Genomic DNA, 17,365 nt, shown 5'->3' with positions numbered 1-17,365 from the left:
CTACAGGCTGTACCTCTCTGCCAGACCCTGTTACCTCCTGTTCAGACATGTGGAAAAAACATTGAAGAAAGACTATTTGATATGTTTAGTATGTCCAAAATAGCCACCCTTTTTTCATCCTCTTCTTGTCAACACAAAACACACCTCCAGCCTAGTCTGCCACTGGAGCTTGTAAGCCTGAGGACTATCATCAACATGCTCTTGATGCCTCTCCAGCATGAAACACGGTGCTATACCGGACCTTGGTAAGAGGGTGTATATTTGTATTCAGGTAACAAGTATTGATCAATCCAAACTTCAATACTGAGACTTTTCTGTGTACTTTAAGAGTAGAGGCTACCGATAACATTCTCTTTCCAGAAAGTCTGTATTTTCAATCTTCTACCCAAGTGACCTGCTCCTCAAGAGCTTTCCTAAAAGGCCATGGAGCTAAGATGTATCACATGCAGCAGTGAAGAAAAATGCCAGCATGTAAGCTATTTGCAATCCTAGGTACAATAAACGCCTGCAAGGCATCTACTCCAGGTAGCTCTGCTATCAGCAAAATGACTATCTTAGCTTTAACCCCTGTAGGTGAAGCATGTCTAAATGAAAGTAGAATTTCCAAAATTGGTAGTTGTATCTATACCTTAACACCACACTAAACCACTTCAGTCTCTACTGATGTGCACACTCATCTGGGATTAGATGAGAAATAGCCTATCGAAGGAAAATCTGACATAGTTTACCATTCCCAGCTCGCGCTGATGAGCGGAGCAGCTTGAAGCACAGTACATCCCTAAACCCACCTTAAGGCCACAGTGGTCAGATGTCACTTCCAATATGTATCAGATGTGAACAGATCTTGCAAGATGTGCATCTTGTGACTACTACAGTGCACTCAGTGAAGCGTATGCTATCCTGTGAAGTACATGCAATATGTGTACCGTTTTCACCCTGGGTTGATTTCCAATCTCAAGTAAATCATACAGCTATGACCTCTCTAGATCCCATCATAACACAGATCTGGATACGAATAACTGCCACTGATAGGTTTAACAACCAAGTCATCGTAAACAAGTACTGACATTGGGTAGTTTTCCTGGGTCAGAAAGGAAAAAGACCACAGAATTCCACACAACCAAAGCCTTACTGCTATCCCCAACAAACTCAGTGACTCCAAAGCCAACCAAATGAAACCACTTTCAATTCATTCAAGCCAACACAGCCTGTCATAACATGCCCAAACTTGAGCCAGCAGGAAATTTTCCTTCTAGGATAAAGTAAGACTTGGTTCACTAGCCACAGATAACTGACACCGAAGTACAGATAGGAAAGCTCCTGCATTTTGAAGGACACTCCATTTTAGCTCGGCAATGCAAAGGTGCAGCCTGTGAGACTGAGAACAGACCGCACAAAGTTCTGCCTCACATGATACTAATTAGAAAGGATTAATTTTCTTCAGCAAGATTCAGAACTTTGGAAAGAACAAAAGCTACACACCTGCATGACACAGCCAAATCCAACCGCCCAACATAGCCAAATCCAGCTGCTCATGCTTGCACACCAGAGTCTCCCAAAATGCTACGATTGCTACGGAGCCTGTCAGGGCAATGCTCCCAACCATGCAGTTGTACAAACACTCGAGGCTATGGGTGCTTTACTCTGAAGACAGCACGAAACAAAAGGCAATTTTTCACATTTCACATTGTGCTAAAGTGCAGCCTGCCTCATGGTGCCACCACGTAGAGGATGCAACCTACAGTTCACTTGGAGAACTGGAAGTTATTCTAAAAATAACTTTGTTATACATAGAATCTGAAAGTTACTGAGGCTGAATCAACAGATCACCACACATTTTCCTGAAATACCTTGTTCAGTCCTCTTAAGTAATGTTCAACTCAAAATAACTGGGGTGGAATGGATATTTGGGTTAAAGAAGGCAGCAAGACAATATATTAAGTCTCAGGGACTAGTTCTGCAAGGAGGGAGGAAGGAAATCCACCTTGTCTTCATACCAACTCCAGCCCAATGACAACCACCAACCTGTACGTTCCATACACAGGGCAATGCGAGGGACCAAGCTTTCACATTAGATGTAATAGAAAAACATTCTTTACTCTGCAAGTGTCTTTACAAATATATATTTATATATTTAAGCCCATTTCAGGCCATAAAAGCCCATAAAAAACAACCAGTACCTTTTTGAACAAGAGAAACTGCAATCCAGAAGTCTGAGGTGAAAGACTCTACCACAAGGGCTGCTTTGGCGCTTCTCTGAAGGCCTCTATTTAGCACATAAAACCATCTTAAAAATCACATCAGCCTTTTATCTGCAAGGAGGGACACCATTTTTACCCCACCTTTACTACTCTCTGTATGAGGTAAACTGGAATCACTTTTACACAATCACTTACTGCTTTAAAAAAGGGGATATTGTATCCTGAAGACCAGCTTTTCCAAAAAACATTTGTGAATGGGTTAAAAAGTAAGATGCCGCTTGTGGATCTAACCACAATGTGCTGTTGTCTCAAAATAGAAGAAGTTGATACTAAAAAGCTATTCCAGATACATACAAGTACAAACACTAGAGCTGGTCAGAAAGATTTAGTTTCAACATTTTTAAAAAGCAGGGAAAATTTTCTGCAGTGTGGCTTTTGCATTAGTTTCCCCTATCCTCACTTTTCTACCAGTTCCATATACCCTTCAAAAAAATCACGTCTGTTGTAAGAGTGCAAAGTCCATCCAAATCTCATGTTTAAGTTCACTATCACTACACTTTAAAAATCCTGATGGCAAATAAAAAGGTCTCAATTTAACTTAGCAAAAGTGATATCTAGAAAATATTCAACATCAAGAGGTCTTACAAAAAATTTCAGACTACTAAAGCATTCTAAGGCACAGTGTTTTGGAAGAAGTGCTTTCTCCCTTTGGTGTTGCTTTATACACATCACGTGTGTGAGTCCAAGTGATGCATGGAGCTGCAGATGTATGCCATGCCTTCTCCCAATCAGTGAATTCAATCTTCTTCTGCAGTTTCAGACGTAGGCTCCCAACGCTGCATGAAATTCAGTTAGACATTGCACCAGCTGCTGAAACTTGGGTCTTTCTTCAGGATCTAGGGCCCAACAGCAAGCCATCACAGCAAACCTGCAAGACAAAGGCAAATGGAAGACATGAGAATGTAAGCCAGGCGACCACATTCCCAACCTGAAAATGAAAGCCAGCATTTGCCACTAGAAAACCTGCTGACCAGAGAGAGAAAAGGAACCCTGCATCTTCTGATACACGATGCTGAACAACTCCTTCAGAAGACAGCCACCCAAAATGATCGATAAGTGTGCGTGACTGAAAGCGCTGGTTTGATTTAGGATACAAGTCAGAGGCAATCCAGGAGGAAGCAATACATAATTCATCGGAAATTGCTCAACTATTGTAAAAGCATAGTTCAAAGTGTTTCTGTGGTAGGTTTACGGGAAGGGGATTTAGAAGAACACGTGAGGCAGAAGGTAGGGCCCGTGCTCTTGCATTCTCCTATACCATTAGGATTATGAATAAACACCTCAAGCACTGCCATTTAACTCCATTACACACAGCACTTCTCCATACTCTCGTGAGAGAACGGACATTCCTTCTACCCACAAACCTCGTGGCTTCCTACACTGCAGTCCCACAAACACTAAACTGAAAACCCCCGGTTCCTTTGCCTCCCTCCTCCCATCCTGCTGGTCAACCCCATTTCTCCCATGTGTCAGAATAAGGAAAAGAGTTGGGTCAGGATTAAGTGAACCTCAACAACAACAACAAAAAAGCATTTAATTTTAGCCTGAGTTCCTTGACGTAGGTCACTGAAGCCACACAAATACTTACACGACAGTCAGCCTAAAAGGCAGAATAAACAGGCAGGGGAAGGCAAACATGGCTCTTTTATTAATAAGGCTGGCTTAATGTGCTGGTTACAAAATAGACATTTTATCCTCTCTCCAAAAGCACGCACTTACAGTTCATCAGGGCAGTTGATTGGCTGAGCTATTCGATAGCCATCCTTTAAATAAGCAGCCATCTCAAAGGGGTCAATATCAACATACGGAGTCTGTCCTAAAGTCATCAGCTCCCACAGTGTTACTCCAAAGGCCCACTAAAAAGAAATACCGTACAGCATTAACAGAGCATGCTGAATTTTGAGAGCTCCTTCAGTCATTCCACAAAATCAGTCATGAGTAAGACTACACAGAGTAAGAAAGCTTTACATAAATGCTACATACATATCCAAGTTCAACATGAAAATACTTTGTCTTGAATAGGGCCAATTAAGACTAAAAGAACAGGTGTTAAGTTGAACTAAAATTAAAATCTTAGTGCACTAAGATTTAAGTACTAAAAAATCATGTACTTACTGCATTTTTCCAGTGTGACATTTCAAAACACTTAACAAATCTAAGGAATATTAAACACTATACTCACTGTTTTGAAAAAAATAATAATTTTATATTACATTTTACCTCTTCAAAACACTACATGAAATTCCTCAAAAAAGATCTGTGAAATTCAAAGGTTCAGAAGAGCATACTGAATGAAACCATAGTTTTTTAAAATCAGTCATCTGTATATTTTAAGTATATGCTCAGAAGTAGGACTCATGAGAAAAATAAAGATTTCATCTAAGTAAACCTGACAGCTGGATCAGCATTCAACACCTCATTCAGCCGACAATACTTGCCAAAAGGAGCTTAAGGTGATAAAAAAAAAAGTAAAATCAATCAATTCATGTGCAAGCACAGTACAAGTAAAATGATTTACTAGCTGGTATCAAGAGACCAAACATAGATGGTGCTGATACTGCACACTGATGATTCATGCTGAAGTTACAAGTGCTGCAAACATCATGATTTATTAAGAAGGGGCAGAATTCTGCAAGCCTCGAAAGATTCTTGGTTTTAATCAAAAGAAACGCCCAACCCCCAACCAAAGCCTTAACTAAGGGATGCTGTCAGTGGGCACTGATGGGAAGCTCAGAGCCAGAGAATGGCAGGGGCACAAATGCGGCCCTGCTCTGAACAGCCATCTATTAGCAGTGTGGGAAGGCAGGGGAGGACATCCTTTTTATTTCCAGTTAGGAAAAATGCCGAGGGACAGGTGGTGGTGCACCTAGAACATGAGAATAAAAGGCGACTCAAGCAAAACTACTTTGAGAATATAACTATTTCTAATTCCGTAAGTAACTGGATAAAAATGTCATGAAGTGATGTAGAGCTTCATGTCCGACAGAGGGGGGAAAAAAACACAGAATTAAAATTCAACAGGAATCGTGTTTTGTTTTTCTACGCTTTGGCTGACTGATAACTGTTGGCAGAGGAAGAACACACTAGATAAGTTTCAAGCCAGCAAAACCATTTTAAAGAAATGCATCCAAAAAGCGAGCCTAGAACACATGCCAACTGCATCTTAACAGGCACCACCTAAATTGTTTGTAAAAGATTTCACCACTGATTAGAAGTTACATGCAATCGGTAACTAGATTTGTTCCTAGCAAGTAGACAAAAACATATTACACCATATTTGTGAAAAGCGTCCAGGTAAATGCAAAGATGATATTTAGGGCAGAGAGTATTTTCTACACCAAGAAAAACTGTCCATTTTTGCACATTGCAAAACTCAGATAGCTACATATGCTAAGAACTATGTATTAGAAGCTGAGTTGCATTTATCCCTATATATAATCCAAAAAGGAGTTCTGTGTTAAAAGTGTGGACTATATGCTGAATTGCATTAGAGTTTTCTGAAATGGTTATGATACTGAGGTGCCTTCATCCTAATAAAATTCTACATTTCACTGCCATTGCTACATAAGCTTTTATTTCCAAGTCCAGTGTTCATGAACAGTGAACGCTTTCGTGTTCCAGATTTAAAAAACCGAGTAAGAAATCAACATTTAATTGATCCCATTTAGTATTATAAAAACATGCTTTTACAGGTAACTTCTATTTTCTGTTCTGTCTTCAAGTCTGGTATAACACAAAACCCCACACATTTTCCAATGAGTACTAAGTATTTCTGAAACAGAGCTGACTCCTTCCCTTCCCTTTTTTTGTTTATGTGGCTTGAGCACTAGTACAGAGACGATGGCAATGAGGAAAAAAACAATGAGAACTTTTCAAAAGTTTTCTAAACTAGCACATTTTAAGATGCAGATTACAATCTCTGGATGTAGCCATGTTAAGAAAAGCATCATAACCAAAGAAAATACCCCCTTAGCAGGAAGACACAAATCATAGTGCAACTGGTTTACCATTAATTAGCACTCTAATTACCACAGGTTCATCTTCAAGGACAAGCTCCTGTAAGCACAAGAACAGTCCGTTCTGATGAGCAGGATGCTGAGCAAGCATGGTAGAAGGCCACCATGGATACACTGACTAAGCTCAGACACTAAGGAAGGAAGGAGAGGGTGGAAGCAGGAGAAGGCTGCTTGAGGAATACAGTGAGAATGCATCAGCATGCAGGGATGGAGTTTGGAAAACCAAAGCTTAGAGTTAAACTACCAAGAAATGCCCATAGAGAAAACATTTAGGCTGCACTGAAGCCAAGCGCATACACACCAGACCACTGAACCAGACAGGATGCATCCAAGAGCGACAAGGGAGCAGGTTGAAGTCATTACAACGCTGCTCTCATCATCTTTGAAAGACCACCGGAGCTGGGGGAGGTTGCTGACCACTGGAAAAAAGGCACTCTCTTGAAAAGGTGGGATCCGGCTAACTACGGGCCAGGTAGTCTAACATCAGCTCCTGCTAATGTTGGAGAGCACGTGATCCTGGAAGTCATTTCCATGCATATGAAGCATAAAGGTGTCTGGGAACAGCCAGCATGGATTTATTGACAGCAAACTGTGCCTGACTAACCTGACTAGTTCTTTGCTGAGAAGACAGTGTTAGTGGACACAGGGTGAGCAATGGATGTTCACCTTGACTTCAGCAAGGCCTTTGACATCTTCCACAGCATCCTTATACCAAATTAGTGAGATGTTGACATTAAAGTGGCTGTACTGCTGGACTCAAATTGCTGTTACCAGCAGTAGTAGTCCAACTAGCAGCTGGTTACTAGTGGCATTGCTCAGGAATCAATACTGTTTTATCTTCAGTAACAACCTGGACACTCAGGAAGTTTGTGGATGATATCGATCTGGGTAGAGTAGCCGACAGGCTGGAGGACAGGGTTCTGCAGAAGGACCTCAAGAAGCTGGAGAAATGGGCTGATAGGAACCTCAAAGTTTAAGGAAAGCAAATACGAAGTCCTGCATCTGGGAATGAATAGCTCCATGCACCAGGACTGGCTGGGGCTGACTGCCTAGAAAGCAGCTTTGCAGAAAAGGACCTGGGGGTCCTGGTGAACAAGTTGAATGCATCAGCAGCATGCCCTTGAAGCAAAAGCCGCCAGCTGCAATCTGCACTGTGTTAGCATAAGCGTAGCCAGCAGGTCAAGGGAAGTAATTCTTTCCCTCTTTTCTCTATCTGTGAGACTGCAACTGAAATACTCTGTTGTGGACTCTGGATCACGTTCATTCAAATAGCAGACAAGTCCCAATACAGATTGCTCACTGAATTTAATTGCCTTTTCTGCTAACGCTACCACGGAGAACAGCGTGCGACAGACAATTTTGCCATGCAGGAAGGGCCTGCTTGACCTTTGAACTATCTGCACAAGCAGCAAGTGCAGGAGCAGGTGTAGAGATGCTGCTCTGGACAAATCTCTCATCTGTTCAGTGCCATGATTCTCCAACGGCTGAAAAAAGGGAAAAATGTCAACAAAATATATTTACAAAATGTAAGAGGGAAAAAAAAAACAACACTTACCACATCACTAGCACTGGAAAATTCATTGTTAACCAGGCTTTCAAGAGCCATCCATCGAACTGGTCTGTTTTCATTATCTCCCAGGCAATGGTAGTCCATAGGAAATAGGTCTCGAGATAGCGCATTGTCTGTAATCTTAACCTGAAGTGCGTCGTCAATGCTAATTTAAAAGAACAGAAGTATTTAGCAAACTTGGCATTACAGTTTTACAGAAAATATTTATGCTCAACCTTAAGTTTCAGACTTGGGATTTAATTGGGGAACACTAATCACGCTATCAACATTTCAAAGGACTAGCATTCTTCTAGATCAAGACATGCTTATTCTGTGATTATCAAATATTGTCAAAGAACGTATTTATTCTGCGTTAACAGATAAGCCCTAGAAAAATCAGCAGCCTTAGATTAAATAAAAATCAAACATCTGCAAGTGAAAAAAAAATACACTTAAAGCAAATAAACTCCTCCCTTAAATTATTCCTGCTCCCTTGGAGATCCCCTGTCAGATCAATTAAATTTTAGCTATAGTACCTCTGTAGCAATAATGAGCCAAAGATTTAAGCAAAGCAGAATCTAGTAATATCTTGTTAAAAGCAACTGATGTTATTTGTGGCCTAAAAACTTGTCTCTAATCAAGCAATCTGGTAAGATATCATTTATTCCCCTCAACAAGAGATATTCATTCTGACTGTTGTCAGAAATAGGATACTGGCTAAGGTAAACTTACTTTTAATCTACAAAAGATGACTCAAAAAAGCACATGGAACCTACTGATTTTTCCCCCCTCTGGGACATTCATTCGTATTATTACACACTATTTTAAGTTAAGTTCAATGTTCTCATAAACAGCTAACTTCAGAATATGGGTAAGATGCTGGTTTTAACATCTTATGACAAAAATATAGAAATAACATTGGGTTAGGCGGATTGTAACAAAATAGCATTTGCTGTCTTTTCATCTTGTCAATTATTTCTTTATTTTGATAAGAAAAATTAAATAGAAATGCTCAATTTGTGTGTTTCCCGCTTCACTATCGCAAATACCTTCTTATTTATCCCATTTCTATGCACTTTCAGGTCAGTTCATTGCCCTCAAAATTTATAGACCAGGAAATTTCCGTATCTAATCACTCAGGGTTCAGAGAAATTCCTAGAAGACCTGTCTATAAATAAATACAATATAAAGGGTAATTTTCCAGTGACTAGAGAGCTCTGACTTGTGTAATCCATATGTCCACTTCAACTGGGCCCAACTGTGTCATGGGCATTTGAGACCAAAGGTATTTCCCCCCTTAACAAACCTGCCAAGACCACTGCAGTCCTGGCTCCCCTCCCAAAATTAGGGCACAGGTACCTAGCTCTGATACACTTCATACCAACTCCTCCCAGTCTCTCACCACACAGGAATAGACCTGGGGAACAAAGGGGTGGCAGATGAACAAAGCCCTTCAAGGGATCCTGGCTACTGGCACCCTCTTTTTCTCTTTAGGCTAGCCCAGGATTTCTTGTACTGCAGCACAGATCAGTAGATGCTCAGCTCCTGCCTGCATTTCCCATGGAGAAGTGCCAGGTGCACTATGAATTGATTTTTATTGCCAGAACTCCGGATCACACGTATGACAACTAAAGTGAAGCTGGACTTTGCCCCAGCAGGGCAGGGAGTCAAGCTGTTCGGACTGCTGACCTTTCGCACAGCAAGGGCAGGCGGCCATTAATTCACTGCACAGAAATGAGAGGTTGTCACAAGGTAATTTCCCTGGAGCACTGTTTATGATCTTTGTCTCCTGAGGTACCACTTCTTCCTCAACATGTTCACCAGAGAGGAAAAGCAATAGGAATTAGGAAAAGAGTCTCTAAGGTACTGTATCAAACTGAGCATCCTTGCGTAGTGCAAAAGCCAGGAAAGATTCTGCTGGACTAGCTCAGTGGCACCAGTTCAAAAGCACAAGGGATGGCTTCAGGGTGGATCTCACTGCTCCCTCTGTCCCAGCATTTGCTGCACCAACAGTGCCTGATGCCAGTGGTGCAAGTACAACAGGTGCAGTAGATAAAAGAATATCCTAGGACAAGCATGAGTGCTTAAGTGTCTCCCAGCTTTTTCTCTTAGCCCCTGGGATGCCACATCAGAAGCTCTGTTGGCTCTGGTTGGGACATTTGAAGAACTGAGCAAAAGACTGCACCTGAGAGGACCGACTGGTTTTGTGGACAGAAGCACGAAGGACAAAAGTTGTAGCAATAGTGACCCCTGACAACCCTGAGGGGCTATGCATGGAAGTCAGTCCAAATTTCAGGACTAGGACCTATCCTGGTGTTGGAAATGTGACCCATATTTTACTATTAATTGCTTGACCAGACGTTCAGAGCTCTCTAACAGACACCAGTGGCATCACCCCAAGGCAGACCATACACTAGAAGGGCATGCTGTCCATGAAAAGTGCAAAGACAGAAAATTGGGCTTCCACTTCAAGGACTATGCGGGAGCAATCAAAGCAAGCCCCCAATCAAAAAGGGGTACAACAAGGTGGTTCAACAACTGTGCCTTGAAGATATTGGAGGGACTGATTCACTGAGGATCCTAGGAGGTATTTCCAAGGGTATACTGGAAAACGTGTTGGCAGATAAGGAAAAAACAAAGGTGGCAAGAAGTTGAAAGAGATGGAAGCCAAAGAACAGGAACCGAGACAGTAACCCATCCTGCCTGGGCAACTAAGAAACCTGAAGATTCGGGAGCGTGCTCCAGTCTTTACACCCTTGCATTGACAGAAGACGGGGCTTGAGAAAACCCTGTAGGTATTGCTAAGGCAAAAAGCCTCTCAGATTACATGTAAGGCATGTCCCAAGGTCATCAAGAAGATGTGGGCAGCAATTCTGAGAAACTAACTAGTTTATCAATAATATTTTCATAAAACAGACACAAGAAGAATCAAGCAAATGACTAGATCATGAGGCATTTTATTTTCTTCCAGAAATAAATGAAGCATCATAACTGAAGGAATGCAAGATGTGCATTCATCCCAAGTGATCTAATGATGATGTATGTTTCATAAATGAAATTATTCATGATAAAACAGAGCTCATCAAATCTCAAGATCACTTCTAATAGCCAATTTCAGGTTAAAGACTTTATATTCATCAGTAGTTCAGTTACCTCATTAGAACTTACTTCATTGACCGACAACTTGTACAGAGCTCTGGGGTATAACCCAGAGGTTGCTTTTTTCTCCTTTTCTTTCATTGCTAGTTCATTAATAGACCAGTACATGTCCTAGTGTGGGGGGATGGATGGATGTGAGAAGGGCAAAAAGAAGTGTCTCTCCAAATCAAGAACTTGAATTCAAGGCTTCAAACATGGTCTTGAACTCTGAAAAGTAACTGTGTTACTTGAATTATGTTGTTATTTGCAGATATCATAAGACTAAGCTCATGGACTAACTGCCCCTTTAGGTATTTTCAGATGTTCAGTTAAGTTTAGGCAGAACACTGTATTTTCTATGTTTCCCCTTATTAGGTATGAAAGCAGGTGGAGAATGAACACAGTTGGTGGTCTCTGAGTCACTTGGTTTATAGAAAGCCACCAAACACCTCAAACAATCTCTACATTTTGAGGGCATATTCCAGTCAGAAGATGGTCTCAAACCCTACTTCAGCATTCCTACTATTTACAGAGCACATTCATATCTATCCATCATTTGACAACTAAGAAATCTACCAGCGATCAAAGCCATTAGGTTTTTTGTTTTTTTTTTTTAAGAAAAAAATGAAGGAAATCAACCTCATACAAAAATCTATCCATTGGTAAATAGCCAAAGATATTCCAAGTTTTTATTAAAGTTTAAGGGAAGCTTTAACATTTTTCAAGCCTTTGAAAAAATAAAGATAGACAAAACCTAGCAAAAGTATTTAAGATTAGGATATTCTGCTTTCTTGAAAGCCATGCTTTCTGGTTCACCTATGTTTAGGGGAAAACAACTTCACTGACAAGGCTATTCAGTCACAATTTGGAAAAAACCCAAACAGCAGTATATTTTGAAGTAGAGATCAGGTCAATTGGAGAAAGCCCATCCTAGCCCTAGCTAGTGACATAACATTGTCTGCACGATGACTCTACCCCATTGGAGTACTTACACACAGTTTCTAGCAGCCAGGTCTTTGTGAATGACCTCCCGTCTGGCCAAATAACTCATTCCACAGGCAATCTGAATAGCCATATGTACAAGATCCTGCTGGGAAATTGCCTGCAAGAGCACACAACAACAGTTATTGCAAAACTGCAAGCCCAGTGCCTGCGAGGTTAGTGTTTTTGTTGTATTCTAGTGCCCCCCCCCCCCCGCCTCAACTTTAGTGGCTGATGCTTTCTAGTAGCTACAGACACTATCACCTGTTGAAAACTTATGAAGACTTATGACATATGTACAAGATCCTGCTGGGAAATTGCCTGCAAGAGCACACAACAACAGTTATTGCAAAACTGCAAGCCCAGTGCCTGCGAGGTTAGTGTTTTTGTTGTATTCTAGTGCCCCCCCCCCCCCGCCTCAACTTTAGTGGCTGATGCTTTCTAGTAGCTACAGACACTATCACCTGTTGAAAACTTATGAAGACTTATGAATTCTAAATTTTAACTTTTTTTTTTTTTTGAATGCCGGGGCCAAATGTCGGGGCAAATGTTGCCAATTTGCAACTGCCTCACTGCTACACAGCTTTTCCTTTGATTAGTGGTGAACACAGGCAAAAATGCTCAATTTTACCCTTCTTACCACACTTTTTTCACTTTCTGTGTCCCTGGAAACCAACTCATTTTCAGGCAGCAGAGCACAAACAGCAGTCAAAATTCTTGTTGCTATCTACTTCTGAAAACTAGTATCAAAGGCTGTTGCTCCATCTACTTTTACAACTTCACAGTCCTATATAAATTCTGCGAGGTTAGTGTTTTTGTTGTATCCAAGTGCCCCCCCCACCCCGCCTCAACTTTAGTGGCTGATGCTTTCTAGTAGCTACAGACACTATCACCTGTTGAAAACTTATGAAGACTTATGAATTCTAAATTTTAACTTTTTTTTTTTTTTGACATGCCGGGGCAAATGTCGGGGCAAATGTTGCCAATTTGCAACTGCCTCACTGCTACACAGCTTTTCCTTTGATTAGTGGTGAACACAGGCAAAAATGCTCAATTTTACCCTTCTTACCACACTTTTTTCACTTTCTGTGTCCCTGGAAACCAACTCATTTTCAGGCAGCAGAGCACAAACAGCAGTCAAAATTCTTGTTGCTATCTACTTCTGAAAACTAGTATCAAAGGCTGTTGCTCCATCTACTTTTACAACTTCACAGTCCTATATAAATTAAACCCTTGCACATACTTATACCTTGGGTTCCCTCTTCCATTTCTATAGTGTTTCAGAAACTTCAGTATGTAGGTGGACACACTGAAGTTGCAAGACTGGGGTTAAAATAAACCAAATACTAAATTAAAACAATAATAAGCTGGCTTCTTCATTAACAGGTTAAGAACAATAGCCATGTATTATTTCAGAAAACTCAAGAGTTTGCTTTAGGTATTCGTAGAAAAGTTCCATCTTAAAATAAGTATCTAGGACACCAAATGTCCCATTTTTTGATAGTACAGTCATACCTAGTTACTAAGAGGCAACTCCTGTTTGACATAGTAAGATTATAAATACCATTTCTGCTTAAATTCTTGGAAAGGGATATTAGTGCGTTGCATAGGGATTTACAACTGAGATTAAGCAGCAAAACAAGTAAAAATCAAAGTTGAAAGGTCCTAGCAGCTTATCACAACTTGTAAATTAACAGAGGTAGGTGGCCCTTGCTAGTCTGAAATCTGGTACGTAACAGGGACAAATGCTAACCTCAGGAAACAAGATTTCATTTTGTGCTTGATTCAGTCTAGACACAGAAGCCAAACCAAGGTGACGTTGAAGAAAAGAAAAGACAAGGTAATCCTAACAAGAGGGGTAGTTTTATTGCATATACACATTCATCACTAAACACTTATTCAGATTTTTAAAAATAAGCAAAATATGTTCTCATCTAGGAATATTTTCTTTCTTACTTCTTATGAAATATATACAGCAGGTTCTACTGAAACACAGTAAAGTCGTGAATGCTAAAGAGCACCCACAGCAGTAAAAAAAAGCCAACCAGCAGAGATTGCTTCCTTTAGTATCTAAAGTTAAATAAATTCAGTTATTTTACTTAATAGCTAATCTACAGCAGCACCTTTAAAGTTCAACAGAAGTGCTTTATGTCTACTATAAAATTAAGAACTACAGTAATTAAAGGGATAATCTATTAATTATACCAAAAATAAAATCAGTAAATCTGAAATTTCTCCATACACAATTTTCCCATGTGTATTCTAACTTAAATCCACAATCATATACCATTTTCTCAATTTTTTAGGGTTTTTTTTAAGATGTATTGATATACCAGCTACTACCCTAACCAGAGTTTAACTCAGTTTCATGCCCTCTGAACATCTGTGATAAACACAGCCAAGAATGTTTTCCTTGTAGGAATCAAGACAAACACTTGCTAGGGAACCTGCTTGCCAATTCTCTCATTGTCACAATGGAACAGATGAATACCACAACTATTTCTTGTAAGGCACATACACAGATGACAAACCAAGTCTAAGTTTAATGGGCAAGAAGACACAGATTTCTGAGTTTACCTGAGGATTGTTGGCCTCTACCAGCTTGCACTGTCGCAAGAATAGTTTAAGGTTCCCCCAGTTCATGTATGGCAGCAGCACCATTGGTTTCTCTCCCTCTTCTATACAGACATGAGTGATAGGTAGCAGATTCCTGGAAGACAGGGAGAGAAATTCCTCATTTTATGAAATTGAAATTTGATAAAAGTCTTCTTGATTGCTAAACACAGTAAGTGAAAGTAATTCAACACTAAGAAAAGCACTTAATCTTGCATTATGAATTGCAGAGCACAAGGACTCCAAACAAAAAAAAAAAAGTCTAGGGCTTCAGTTAAGTGAGATTTGAGTACCTTCCCATTAGGAAGAATCCTCCAAATTTTCTCACTTGGTCCAAAAGGGCTGAAATAAATTTCTGTGAATACAGGTTATCATTTATATTATGAAGCGATAACTTGGAAGTGTATAATTCTAAATGCAACTATAGATATAAAAAATATGGCTCCATTACAGTGGTTTAAAAAAAAAAAAAAGTCAAAACATCATGTTTGATCCACTTCAAAATGAGAGAGCAGAAGATTTTAGTTTTGAATCAACTAAACATTAAATTGCACTCTAAATTCAGAAGTATCTCAGGAGTCTTATCACAGGTGTTTTAGAATCATAGAATCATTTAGATTGGAAAAGACCTTTAAGACCGAGTCCAACTGTTAACCTAACTCTGCCAAGTCCACCACTAAACCACCTTAAAGGTCCCTTCCAATCCTCCTTATAGCTCAGATAACCCCCATGCTGCATTGTTTCTAAACATCTTCCTACAGTATCAACATATAAATTTGTAGAAACTTGAGACAAACTGTATATAGTTTCAATTTTCCATGAAACATTTTTTTAAAAAACTGTATCTTCTATTGAAAACACATTCGTAAGTCTCCAATGAGTTATAATGATTTTTAAAAGGGAACTTTGACATTTCCTGTTCGTTCTTGAAGATGTCTGATAGTCAGGTATCACATCCATGAGCTCTACATACCCATGTAGCTCTACCTTCAATGAAGATAAAGGTCCCAGCTTTATAGGCAGTGTACAGAAGAAAAGCTTTCTGGACTTTTTAAAGAGTTTGACTTGTAAAAGGGAGGATAACAGCTGATTTTGAATGATGAGAGCGGGGTTGTTTCATTTTGTTTCAATTTTAAGTATGTTTCCCCAAGAACCTGCTACCTCCTCCTCTTAATACAATCTTGTATTTTAGGCAAGGCCTCAACTGTAACAACTCTTAGAAAAGCAACTTTTAAATGCACTGTAGGACTAATAATTCTGCTTGAACTATCTCCATTTCTTCACATTACCAGTAAAAAAAGATCAGTTACCAGTCTAGGGACTTTCGATGAGCTTCGGTTTCTTACCTGCATCCTTGCCAGTAATGAAGATCTTTAAGGCCAATTTTAGCCTTTAATCCAAGCTGCAAAACTGCCACTAACTCAAGCTGTTTGGGGCATCAATTTAAAAAAAACTTAACCCATCACACCAAAAAACCATGCCATTAATTCTTAAGGAATAAATCCCATCAGTGTTGTTATGATGCCATACCAGGACAACATGTGTGCAAGAGTCCTAAAAAGCACTTCCTTGTGTCCATGTGGGACGGTACCTAATCACAGTACTTTCCTGTGCCATGTAGAAAATTATGAACAATACAAAACAGACTAGTAAATTAGCTAAACTGACAATCAACCTGCATATATACTTACTCTCGTCATCACTAAGATCCCACCACATTTAACAACTAGCCTGTGCAAGAACCAGCATAAACCAACACGTGCCTGCAGCACCTTTTTCTGTAATAACTAAGAATATATAAAAGGAGTATCTACCCATATTTCACTGCGAGGCTTGGAACACCAAACCAAAGACTTTCCCCATTTTCCCACACACTGCTACCATTTGATTTTACGGAGTGCACAGCTAGGAGAAAAAAAAGGTTATAAGCACTCTTTGCAATAAGAAGCATATCTAGAATTCTGTATTTTAGAGTGACACAAAAATAGTTTCAGCTCTCTATGGCTTAAAAATTTCAAACATGCAAAATATTGCTAAATTCTGAATAAACTGTTTCCTCTCCCCCTAGGGAGCTTTAAGCACAAGTATTTTCAGCTCACACAGATACAGTGCTGCTTATAAACACTGCTTAGCTTACCTGTGATGAAGTCCTCTGAGTTTACAGCTTTCAGTCAGCATCATTGTCACCTGTACCTTGAGGCTTGAATCTAATAAAAAAAATATATATATATATATAAAGAAACCGCAGATCTAACTTTGGAAACAAATCAACATATTAATTAAAATTTGGTCCAGATCTGCAAGTCAGTTGAGGTCATTTGAGCACAAACAGAACTTGCTTGCCTACTTTTTTAAAATGGAATTTAAAAAACCCCAAACAAGTAAGCCAAGTTCTAGGGCATATTTCTGCTTAAACAAATGGGGTGAAGCCGAAAAAGGAAATAAGACACACTGCAGGTGCTGACAGACTGTACTTTTGCCACTTCCTGACAGCTTCTGGGCAGGCATGAACTGCTTGCATTAGGCAGCACGGGTCACATCCTGCACACGGGGCCGGTGCTGCTGGAAGAAGGGGAGCATGCTGTGCATTTCCCAAAAGCACAGAAGTGCTCAGAAGACACCGGTTCGCTGCTGAATTACCAGTACAGGCTTCTGCAGATTACTTCCACACTGATGGAGAACATTTATTTCTATATTTACTGCTCTCTACTTGAAACACTTGACTCTTGGTGACCTTAGAAATGTTTGCTGTTCTCTTCCCCGCCTTTACAAAAAAAAAAAAAAAAAACCCCCTTACACTGGCCGGG

The 17,365-nt window shown here is 40.0% G+C and overlaps 1 protein-coding gene across 2 annotated transcripts in view; it reads right to left on the bottom strand.

Moving 5' to 3' along the window:
- Positions 1-2,637: 2,637 nt before the first annotated feature.
- The window catches only part of RYK (receptor-like tyrosine kinase), a 46,383-nt gene continuing 31,655 nt past the window's right edge, over positions 2,638-17,365 (bottom strand). For both annotated transcript variants that reach the window (XM_019473583.1, XM_019473584.1), the window contains exons 10-15: positions 16,696-16,751; positions 14,523-14,655; positions 11,957-12,066; positions 7,833-7,992; positions 3,981-4,117; positions 2,638-3,129 (exon numbers count right to left, since the gene is read on the bottom strand). In XM_019473583.1, the coding sequence (XP_019329128.1) occupies positions 3,018-3,129; positions 3,981-4,117; positions 7,833-7,992; positions 11,957-12,066; positions 14,523-14,655; positions 16,696-16,751 (708 nt within the window). In that variant the 3' untranslated portion in view covers positions 2,638-3,017. The remainder of the gene's footprint in view (positions 3,130-3,980; positions 4,118-7,832; positions 7,993-11,956; positions 12,067-14,522; positions 14,656-16,695; positions 16,752-17,365) is intronic.

The sequence above is a fragment of the Aptenodytes forsteri genome, unplaced genomic scaffold (genome assembly GCF_000699145.1).
Source record: "Aptenodytes forsteri isolate BGI_AS27 unplaced genomic scaffold, ASM69914v1 Scaffold679, whole genome shotgun sequence".
In the NCBI taxonomy this organism is placed as follows: domain Eukaryota; kingdom Metazoa; phylum Chordata; class Aves; order Sphenisciformes; family Spheniscidae; genus Aptenodytes; species Aptenodytes forsteri.
Note: the sequence above shows the minus strand (reverse complement) of the source record. Positions and strands in the feature narration are given on the sequence as shown.